Raw genomic sequence first — 12,431 nt, 5'->3', positions numbered from 1 at the left:
ACACACACACAACATATAACAGCAGACATGTAATGCTGTAAAAAATGTAACGGTTTATGATTGATGAACACCTGATGGCCAAACAGTTATCCAATCAATCTTAATCTTAAATTGTAATTGGCCAGACAGGGAAAATGGGTATAATGACAAGAGATGAATGAATATGACACACATAACCCGAGATTGGGCTTAGCCCACTTTCCCACTTAAAACCAACATCACTAAGAGGCTGTTTACACTTGGCATTAACATGTGTTTTCGCCGATCGGATCACAACTGGACGACGTTAATGCCAGGTGTAAACGGTGTTCAAAACGTTTTGAGCTCGTCCACTTTCGACCACTTTCAACCACATCCAGAGGTGGTCGAAACCACTTTCGATCGGATCGCTTTGGAGTTGCGGCACGCACATGTGGTTGAATGCGTTCGAACAGCCACACGCGACCGCCTTCTCTCCGCCCATTTATCTAATCTGAGGTATTAAACACAAGTTTTACGTCTTTTTTGACTTCTGCCGTGAACATTCGGTGAACAGCGCTATTTTTAGCCTTTCATTGATAAAACTAAGTGAATGATCTCCGTAGTTTCGTTTTGAAAGCGTGTGAAAGTTGCGCGATCCTATTTCATCAATTGCGCTGAAAATTCAAAGACAGCTCTTACATACTCATGTACAAAACACTGTGCAGCATGTTTACTTGCTAAACAAGCAGTGCACTCCGACATAATATTAGTTTGCGTCCATATAAACTCATAATTACTCCCGCTCGGGTTTGAATGACAGCAGAGAGACTCGCCCACTGTCTCACAGACCACCCCCTCATAGTATTCAGGACAGAAGCGGTCGAAAGTGGACAAAAGAGACGGATTTAAATACCAGGTGTAAACGTAATGTGTCTCTCTCGTCCACTTGTGATCCGATCGATGAAAACACATCTTAATACCAAGTGTAAACAGCCCCTAACACATTTCCCAAATTGTGATAGGCTGAGGGTAGGGGTGACATTCAGCCCAGAGCAGACAGGTGAAGAGCACAGAATGAATGTGGACCAAAGTGACTGTGTCGAAACAAAGTAATGATGTGGGACAAAGGCCAAAGTGGAATGCTCTCATAACTGCCGTGATGTGATTTAGGAACATACTTGGTTGGTGCTAAAACAACATTCCTATCAAACAGTCACAAAACGAAACAACTTAAAATCAGAGGGGAAAGGACAGGTTGATGTTTGAAGGTTTGATGCCTTCAGTTAAAACCTGATTGGTTGGTTAATGTTGCAAGGCCATAAATATATCCCATCTGAGTAATCATCTTGAGCCTTTAAAAACTATTATAGATGTCAATATAACGTAACCTTTGAGGATGTAAGTTTCAAAAGAATCCCATTATGATTTCGAAATACTTATAACAAGAAACTAATTGCATTTCAGTGGTTTTCAATTCCAGTCCTCGGCCCCCCCTCCCAGAACATTTTCGATGTCTCCATATATAAAACACCTGATTCAGTTTATCAGCTCATTAGTGTGTTAATTAAGGATCCTGATAAGTGAAATCAGGTGTTTTATATAAGGAGACATCTAAAACATTCTGGGAGGGGGGGCCAAGGACTGGAATTGTAAACCACTGCATTACATCATTACTTTACACTGGAAGATATTTTTGTGCTACTTTGTTCTCACCAACAGCCAAAACCCCACAGGCATGTATTTATATTCAGAAGTCCTTATGTTTGCGGTGTTTACCCTATTTATAGTTTGTATGCGATGACATACAGGTTACGCAGTTGTCGAATTACAACGAATTCAAATTGAATGGTTATGTTGGCCACACCTGCGAGATTCAGGGAAGACCGACTACTCGCCGTTCCGAGGCAACACGCAAATTTGATTACTTTGTCCACCACAAATAACAAGTTTAACTGGATTCCACTAAAGCAATTTTTGTGTATTGTGACATTTTTAAACAAAAGTTACCGACGAGCATGACACAATAATATCCATAACGTTTACGCACACTACTACTACAACTGATACAATGATTACGCTCCACAAATGTTTATATGTTAAATATTTATAACACTTGTGTTACTTGGTATTATGGAGCTAATACGTTACTTTACTCGATCCTTTATGATATGTATCCACAACACTGGTCATCAAGAGAGACGCTAGCATATGAGCTGAACTTAAAGAAAGTAAGCTGTTTGGTCAGTTTTGAGAGCAGAGCCACAACTAAAAAAGGGTGATATCTAAACAACACAGGGTGAAACAGTCATGCTGGGACATTCATCAGTGCTACTCACCTTCCTTGTCCCCACTTGTCCTGCTGGGCTTTGAGCTAGCCTCTGTACCTTTAGCCTTTTCCTTCTCGTCATCTGGCCCTTCCTCTGAACCTCGCTCCTCCTCCTCTTCCTCACCCACATTCTTGTAGTTGGGTCGTTTCTGGGCCCTCTTCCTCCCCTTCTGACGGCTCATCTCGAGGGAACGCTCCAAACTTTCTGTTGGCTTAGCGAAGCGACGCACACCAGCATTGCTCTGATAGAAAATAAGGAATGAGAAGAGACAATAAAGCATCTTCTTTTGATGTAAATATATTTTGTGGTGTATGAATATTTACAGTATTTATTAGAGGGAGATTATTGCGGGAGTAAGCTGGCTAAAACAAAGGGTGTGTCTCAATCAGCTCCCGAGGTCGTGAATCAGTAGATCATGTACACAGGTTTAGGCACTGGTAAGGACCCTAGCTCACTTCACAATGGGACACTGTTCAACTTATTTTACTGTGACATGACTGCTTAAGCATAAGTTGTTGTTCACCAACAACTTCCAAAACCAACGTCTTTCTGACATGTCTAGCAATGTGTGTTTATATTAAAGGGACATTTCACAATACTTTTTTAATATGTCAAATAAATCTTTAGTGTCTCCAGTGTACGTATGTGAAGTTCTAGCTCAAAGTACCATATAGATAATTTATTATAGCATGTTAAAATTGTCACTTTGTAGGTGTGAGCAAAAATGTGCTGTTTTGAGTGTGTCCTTTTAAATGCAAATGAGCAGTGGCCGATTGAATAAACCTAGCCGTGACGTTAAGACTGCGTCTTAAGAATGATTCTGACTAACTAGCAATTAGGGCTAATCAGTCTTTTCTATGTAACATACTTAAAACAGTTATGATTAGTCTTGAAGAAAATTTCATGACTAACTTTTAAGACTAGTCTTAAAGTTTTATGCAACCGGCCACTTGACCTCTGCACTAAATGGCAGGGCAGTGGTTGGATAGTGCAGATTAAGAAGTTGTATTACCCCCTCTTCTGACATCACATGGGGAGCCTTATTTTAATGACGTCATTTTTCACATGCTTGTAAAGAATGGTTTACCAAAACTAAGTTACTGTGTTGATCTTTTTCACATTTTCTAGGTTGATAGAAGCACTGGGGACCCAATTATAGCACTTAAACATGGAAAAAGTCTGATTTTCAGGGTATGTCTCCTTTAAAACTAAACAAACGTTTGTCTTATAACAACCGTGCCAATAAACAGCTGTTTTAATTGTAGTCAGCAGGGGCTTGGACCTGGAAATGGTATTTTGTCACAAGTTAACAAGCGGATTACATTTTGATAAATGGAAAATAAAATGTAAAGCAACAAACAAAGTCCCGACTACTACATGACTTTCAATGTCTGGAAAAGACCGTTTAAAATTCCATGATATTCCAGAAATTCCATGACCCGTGGGAACCCTGTTTAGAAAAAGTCACTTGATTTCTGGCAAGGGAACATAGGGACCATTGACTGATTTTACGTTGATTGTGGGAATTTTTAGGGATTGGACGTTCCATTTCACTGGAAGGATTTTGCAATCGAGAGAGCTCTTAAAAATGGCAGACTCCCTGATCAGTGCCCTGACTACTAAACAAGGGAGCTGATTGAGAAGCAGCCAAAATTCCTTTAGAGATGTCGCACCACTAGGTGGGGCCATGTTTACAATGGCCCTCATTTATCAATCTTGCGTAGAAACGGGCGTATATGTTGGCGTAAGATTATGCTTACACTCCTCTCACCGCCTGATCTATGAAGCTGTGCGCACCTTGGCAATTCAGGTGTACGCAATACCTGCCCTTCATAAATGCCGCGCTGAAAACAATCGTCATTAGAAATAACACGGCCATATAAATTCAACTCTCCGCCTCCCCCACGCCCTCATTTTACACTATGGACACACGGAAGACGGCAAAGAAGAGAAACCGGGGATGTGGAAATAAACAAAATTGTTTTATTTGGGAGTTTAAAGAGTGGGATAAAAGACACATTAATAATTGCATGACAATTTGTAATATTTGTATTATTATTTTTATTATAAATACCGCTTATTGATATTTAGAAGAATAATTATTTATTATTATTATTATTATTATTATTATTATTATTATTTACTGTTGCCTACATCTAAATTCTATGTCTGCTTAATGGTTCAGTTAAGTTTTGTTTTAAATAATATTTTAAAATGATTGAGTAACTTTTGTTGTGTGTTGTTCTGTATTTACATAAAGTTGTTTTTAGCTCTTAGATCCAGTTTGATATGGAGCTCCGGATATAATTCAAATTAACAATTTGTTTCCACGACATCCACATGTTTTACTAAGCTAATTCATAATTTGAAATAATAATAATTGTAATAGTATTTACGAAATATTACAATAATTAATTCCAAGGAACAAACTGTTGAATATTGGGAACAAATTCTAAATTTATGGCCATACTTTAGACTAAATAAGAAAAAGAAGTGTCCATAATGTAGCACAAAAGATAATTCGTGGCCATAACTTTGTCCGCATGTCATCATGTACGGCTCCATTCAACACAAGCATTTTACCTTACCTCATCTGTATTTATTTATCATCGAATGGTATGTAACTAGCTTACCTTTTAACGCATTACAATGTTTCGTAGCACATCCTTGTGCTTTCTTGCAATGTGCCGCTTCAGATTCCAGGAAGAATATTTGCTAACTTTTACAGTCTCTCCGCAGTCCCTTTCAATTTTTTCTTCCTGCTCAATCTTAACTTTGATTTTTACTTTACATTTATGTACAAGGCTTGAATTCCATAACTTATTGCTAGACATTTTTACAGATTCTCGAACTAGCAAATTATCAAAGGGCGTTCTGGGTTCAACGAGCGGTGCTCAGCGAGCGGAATTTTCGTAAAGGCGCTTTGATGGTAATATTACCGCACCGCTCAACGCTCCACTCCCACTAAGGGCCGATTCACACCGGCTGCGTGGCGTATCTGTTGCATGTCAGTTGCGTGGCGGCTGCGACACGTTTTCTGTGTCTGTACATACCAGAAGCGTGCCTGACGCAGCGATGACGCGCTGCTGTTGCTATAGGTGACATATATTTTGCCTGGAAACGCTTCCAAGACGCTTGCGTGTGGCGTGAAAAATAGGCGTCTGTCCTATTTCTAGCATGCACGCGTTTTCGGCGCGGCTCAAGCCGCGCCTGAGACGTGCGTGTCATGCAGGCGGTGTGAACTGTCAAACCTGCTAACATGGGAGCCTAAATAAAAACGGACACGCCACGCAGCTGAGACGCACACGCCACGCAGCCGGTGTGAATCGGCATACAAATATGCATACAAATCAAATGCTTTGGTAAAGTCTCACAAATTAAACATTGAAGTCCATGTTGCATAAAAATAAACACTGAAGTTAATTATTACTATGTTTTTTTTTTACAGTGGGTCATAATATATCATATATTTAAGTTTGTCAGTGCGTTTTGTGGTGTTAGGAAGTGTTTGCGCATTTCTGCACTAACTCAAAATGTGCGTACACCACCTCCTGAGCTGGCGTAGGATTTGAGCGTGCCGTACGCCAACGTCCATATTGATAAATCTCAAAGTCACCGTGGTTTTGGGTGTACGCCAGGTGTACGCTGGAAATTTGGTGTACGCACTTTTGATAAATGAGGGCCAATTTCTCTATATAATTTCAGTCATGCAAGTCCTATCTAGTTCTTTGAGGAAAGGTATGTCTAAATAGCGTGCTACAATCATAAATAAACAGCATATTTTTGACCAACAATTAAACTTGACCTCCACTATACTATAACTGTTGTTTCTTAAGGCTTGAGGCTCAACTGCGCTAAACAAAACACTTTTATTTGAGGTCGTTTTAGCAACTGCGCATGTGCAGAGGTTGAAAGCGCCTCATGCGACTCTGTACAGAGCCCCTTCACCAAAAAATCGGCAATCTTTGCAATCGATGATTGTTTTTTGGAAAGCGGGACTTTTGTCGCCAGAGCGCCATTTTGAGCATTGCATTGTACCCTATTCATAGCAATAGAAGTGCTCAATCTTGTTAAATTCAATATCTTTGGCTAAAACGCTGTACTCAATAGGGGGGTACATTAGGGTGGTCCTTATTTTTCAACTTTTAAAAGTTCATGCTCTCACCTCAACAAAATGTTTAAATAAAAGAAATGGCCAACATTTCTTCAATATTAATTAATATTTAGAGGTTGCTCAAGACCTTTGAAGTTTAACACATTTGCGTATTATGTGATACTTTGTGCTAGCATGTATAATTGTTTAATAATATATACTTATGGCAGCAATGGACTTTTTTGAGCATGCTCCATGCAATTAAAACTCCTGTTTTAGTTGTGATATGTCTTTCGAAGCAAGAATGCTTCAATGTGAATGAAGCACAATAGACAATATACACTGAGACAATGGCTGAAGAAACATAAAGCTAGTCCGCTATATGGTTACTCGGATCAGAAGAGACTGAAATAACTTGGGCTGTAACGATAAATCTTGTGTCCCATTAAAAATACCTGTCTGAAATCGATTCTGAATCGCAAGGATGCACAGCTTGTGTGTGTACTACGCCATTTGGTCAGTAGGAAGTCCTTATCAATCTAAAATCATGAGTCGGAGTCGTTTATAACGTGCATTTAAAAAAGCAACACTGGTTAAACAAAATCATTCAAAATATTCTTTATTATCATGAAAATACCTGCAACAATTTAAAAGAAAAGTGATATAAATAGAATAGAATAGAATTTTTAATGCTACTTCTTCTGTGGCACAAAGGGAGTTTCTGCACGAGAACGGCCCCTAGCTTTGGGATGTGCCGGGATTTCACCGTAATTCATTAAAATACATTCATTGAGAAAATGTTCATTTGCACGATTAATCGTTACAGCCCTAAAAATAACTAGAACAAAGTTACCCTCCCAGAAGCAAGTTTTATGTGTGTTGTGCGTTTTTAAATGGTACAGTTTTTGCAAAAATATTTGATTTCGGAAACATTCAAAAGCTTTGAGCGACCTCTATATATATATATTGTAGGAACAATTCAAAAATTTTGCACAGTGTGTTTTTATTGATATCCTAACACATTTAGGGGGTGAGAGTTGAACATGAAAAAAAATTGAACCATTATAAGGACCACCCTAGGTTACATGCTGCTGATAGTTCATGAATTATCCCTTTGTTATTATACCACCATAGGGCTCTTGAATGTCTTCTGATTGGTTGAAAAATGCACACCTTACCCGTCAAATGTCTTAAAATAACCACCAAAGCAATGTCTTAGCAATGTCTGTGGTAACCGTGGTATAAGCGGAATAATTGACGCCGGTCCTTTAAATAATTTGAGAATAATGCACACCCACGTCGTTCTGCATTACCACCTCGGGTGTGCATTATTATTGCAAGTAGATCAATCATTTGAAGGCATTCTGAGGAAATATAAAGCAATTTCTTGTGTAAAACATCAAGATCTATATCATGCACAACCCTCCCTTACCAGAAATTCGTTATAAATGTTATTAGGACCACTAAACTCAAAAACCAAAAGTGCTTTTAAAATGTTTCTACCCTGAAACATGAAATTGGGTTGCTGGCGCTCTGTCTTGACACAACACATTCACACATACAACCCCACTCATATAACAACAATATCTTCTGCAGAACTTAAAACGGCAGAGAAAGGAAAAGAGCCTCTGGCTTCTCAGAAACAAGAACCCACTATAACAGGAAACAGCTGCCAAACAGTCAAGGACACACATGGCAAATGCAGCACGACGGCAATGGCGTTTCAAAAGAGCTGCAATAAATCATGTGATAAAAGATGAGGTTGGACAGCACAATGAAAGACCCCGCCGTATTCAGGGTGAACGTCTGAGAACTACGAACTTCATTCTTAGAACAGCAGGAAAACGAAGTGAATAATCACCCGTTCGTGGTCTCACAGATACAATGAAACACTCGGTCTGCTCTTCAAGGAACACTTGAGAGAATTCAAAGAATGTGTCTTTATTGTGACATTGCATGCACGAAAACTGGTGCAATTCGATAGGTCGTCCTTTCACAGAATCGACATTTTAAAGATTTGTCGTAAGAAGGGACGGAGAACAACAGCAGATTTCTAGTTCAGGAAGAAAAAAAAACAGCTCGTGCTACGACAGCCTCAGCTTCTTGACAAAAACAAAGCCAGGACCACAACAGGTCACAGTGACACAGAGAGAAGAACATGCACCTTGCTGAGAAGTGAAGCACTCATTAGGATGCCACACTGGCAAAAAACAGCCATCTGTGGCCTGCCTGCGGTCGCAGACTTAATGACTGAATTCTATTCAAAGTGCAATGAAAATCGCAAAGACAAGATCTATTTACGAGAAAGGTCGTTCGATGTAACACATGATGAGAGATAGAACAGCGTTACGATGATCTCACTCTCTCCTTAGCAATGTTGTCACAGATAGGCACAATATTTTTTATTAAGTAGGTTCACCGCATGTCAAATGGTTTAGTAAAGGCTAAACTGTGGTTGACTGACATGCACTGGATCCCCTCAGACAAGTGACATCATTTTACGATCAAATAAATAGTCTCGGATCGCTTTCTTGTAAAGTCACTATCTAGATCTGAGAAAAAGGAAATGCTAAAATAAGAAAAAATTCGATACTTTCGGTATTGTAGATATATCCATCAATCTTTCAAAACCGACACGAAAATCATTTGCGACACGTGACAGGCGCTGTTCCCGAAACGGGTTACTAAAGCATGCCACCAGGATACAGGTGCGTTTGCAGCAAATGCTGCAGCAGGTGTGTATTTTACTAAACCCTGCGTGCAGTGCACTATTTAAATCATATGTTAAGAAAACAGAGGAAGCTTCTAATAAGGTGATGTAAAAAAAGCTATGCGGTTTCGCGCTTCATCGCAGTGCTACATGAACTTCAGACTTCCTGTCATCCAAGTGGGGACCTGTTTGAAATCCTGATCGAGAGACAGATTTGCCCCCAATGCTTTGCCCGGTCCCTTCAGTGCTCAACCTCCACCTGTGGCTTGTGGTGAAGGAAAGTCATGTGATGCACGTCTCTCTGTGTGTGAGTGTTACTGGTAACACGCAGAGGTACTAGCACCTATTTCACAGGCCTTACGGGAAAGGGAAAGTAGGTTACAGGCAGTGCGGTGATGTTGTAAGGCAAATAGCATTATATCAGAGCAAAAAAACACAGCCAGGCAGACCAAAAGACTGCATTTACATAAGGATTCCCACAGGCTTCCTCAACATACTGCATGCACGATAAATGCACATGCATAACAAAACCAAACATACATCCTATTCTGTAAAATAGGGGTTTCAATCAGGGGTCTGCGGGGGTGCTATAGGGTTCGAAAAAAGAACACACAAAAAAGCTGTGAAAAAATTTTCTTTACAAATAAAGTGCTTTACAAACTAACTAAATAAATATAGATATAATTATAATATCTATATTATTACATCATATATAATCATGTTAATAAACATATTATATACTATATATAATATATAAGTTATATACAGTATATTCAGGGCTCAAAATTAACTTTTTTATTTGGTAGCACTGGTGCTTCCAACTTTAAAGAGTTAGGAGCACCAGCAAAAATGTAGGCACCTCCATCCAAAAATTAAAAAGCACCACAACTACAATGTAAATGTAAAAAATAAAACACCACCACCGGGCTTTACACGTCCTATGGCCAGCATTTTAAAGTTGGTCTTCTAATTTATTTTATTTTTTGCTGCATAAATTCCTAAATTAATACCCAAATGCTGTTGAAATAGTATAGCAGCAATAATAATTTAACAAATATAGCTGCAAGCAGCGATACCGGGGTCAAGCCAAACATGGCAAAAAATGATTCATACGTGATGACTGTCATGATTTAAGATCCAAGTTTGCATTAGTTTTATGTACAAAAAGCAATTTTTTTGTATCTTGAGACCACTAGGTGGCACTGTGCCGAAAGAATAGATGGTGCCTCAGGTCATGACTGTGATGACACATACCAAATTTAGTGTAAATACAATAAAGCAATACGGAGATATAGCCTTAAATGACTTGACCACTAGGGGGCACTGACCAAAAAATAAATTGTGACTCAGGTCTTGATTGTGATGACACCCACCAAATTTGGTGTAAATACGATAAAGAGATGCAGAGATATAGATTCAAATCTCTTGACCACTAGGTGGCACCGGAAAGTTTACAAGTCCTCCCAGAACATGTTGCTGATGAACCATACCAAGTTTCATAACAATACGCAATTGCGTTTCTGAAATACTTGAACTTAAAGAAAAATTCAAAATGGCTGACACACAAAATGGCCGACCAAAAACCATTTGGTATCGTTTGACTCGCCATGCCTCACGAAATCTAACAAGACCAGTCTCATAATTTTACATTCAAATTTGCATTAGTTATAAGCAAAAATAGACATTTTTTATATCTCGTGACCAGTAGGGGGCAGTGTGACGAAATGGTGCATGCACCCTCAGGTCATCACTGTTATGACATATACCAAGTCTCATATTAATACGCAAAAGTTTTGCGAAGATACAGGCTCAAACACATTTTGGCGTGCTCGCCCTTGCATTCTTTGATGCGTTATACGACAACGGATAGGTCTACCGAAAATCTTTTAATAACTTTTTGTCTAGAGTGTATCTAGATGATGCATACCAAAAATCAAGCCAATCACACAAGCGCTCTAGGAGGAGTTTGAAAAAGTAGGTGTTCAATATAATTCAAAATGGCCGACAGGAAGTAGGTTTGACTCAGACATATTTGGTACAGTCGGACTCAGCATGAGCCAAGGGATCAATAGACTGAAGTTGTATGTCATAGTGGCAATTTAATCAAATGATATAAAGATTTTAAATTTTTTTTTACATATCCTGACCACTAGGTGGCGCCGTCCTAAAGATTTATAGGTGCGCTCAGAACATGTCACTGATGAACCATGCCAAATTTCGTAGCGATACGCCATTCTGTTTGTGAAATACAAAACTTAATGAGAAAATTCAAAATGGCCGACACCCAAAATGGCCGACCGAAAACCGTTTGGTATCGTTTGACTCGGCATGCCTCAAGGAATCTAACAAGACCACCTTCATGATTTTAGACTCAAGTTTGAAGTAGTTATAAGCGAAAATAGGCATTTTTCGAATCTCGTGAGCACTAGGTGGCGCTGTGACGAAACGTTGCAGGCACCCTCAGGTCATGACTGTTATGACATATACCAACTTTCGTGTCGATACAATAAAGTTTTGCGAAGATACGGCCTCACGTCCGTTTTGGCGTGCTCGCCGCCATATATGTTGTCAATTTATATGAGAACGCAATGGTCTATCAAAAAGCTTTTGATAACTTTTTGTCTTGGGTGTCTCTAGATGCTACATACCAAAGGACATGCAAATCGGACAAACGGTCTAGGAGGAGTTCGAAAAAGTAGGTTTTACGAAAAATTCAAAATGGCGGAAAGATGTCCATGACACAAATGACATCAATGTGTGCATTTGAATCATCATGAGCCAAGGATTCAGAGGAAACAAGAATTTAGTTTCTAGGACTCACGGGTCAGAAGTTATGAGCATGAACATAAGTGGATTTTTGGACTGTTGGTGGCGCTAGAGGGTTTGAGTCAGACACACCAATGTTGCTATAGTAACTTCTAAGACCGTCCTCTACATGTGTGCCAAATTTCATAACTTTCCTATGTACGGTTCTATGGGCTGCCATTGACTTCAATGGCGGAAGAACAAGAAGAAGAATAATATATAATAAATATAGCTGCAAGCAGCGATACCGGGGTCAAGCCAAACATGGCAAAAAATGAATCATACGTGATGACTGTCATGATTTAAGATCTAAGTTTGCATTAGTTTTATGAAAAAAATAGTAATTTTCTTGTATCTTGAGACCACTAGGTGGCGCTTTGCCGAAACAATAGATGGTGCCTCAGGTCATGACTGTGATGACACATACCAAATTTAGTGTAAATACAATAAAGCGATACGGAGATATAGCCTTAAATGCCTTGACCACTAGGGGGCACTGACCAAACAATAAATTGTGACTCAGGTCTTGATTGTG

At 39.2% G+C, this 12,431-nt stretch overlaps 1 protein-coding gene across 6 annotated transcripts in view; it reads right to left on the bottom strand.

Annotated features, from left to right (window-relative positions):
- The window catches only part of clec16a (C-type lectin domain containing 16A), a 114,588-nt gene that overhangs the window by 34,031 nt on the left and 68,126 nt on the right, over positions 1 to 12,431 (bottom strand). For 4 of the 6 annotated variants that reach the window (XM_073857378.1, XM_073857375.1, XM_073857376.1 and 1 more), the window contains one exon: positions 2,298 to 2,529. In XM_073857378.1, the coding sequence (XP_073713479.1) occupies positions 2,298 to 2,529 (232 nt within the window). The remainder of the gene's footprint in view (positions 1 to 2,297; positions 2,530 to 12,431) is intronic. The other 2 variants (XM_073857377.1, XM_073857380.1) reach the window with 1 other exon arrangement.

Source organism: Misgurnus anguillicaudatus, chromosome 19 (genome assembly GCF_027580225.2).
Source record: "Misgurnus anguillicaudatus chromosome 19, ASM2758022v2, whole genome shotgun sequence".
Lineage (NCBI taxonomy): Eukaryota > Metazoa > Chordata > Actinopteri > Cypriniformes > Cobitidae > Misgurnus > Misgurnus anguillicaudatus.
The sequence above is the reverse complement of the archived record's forward strand: the minus strand, read 5'-3'. Positions and strand labels throughout refer to the sequence as shown.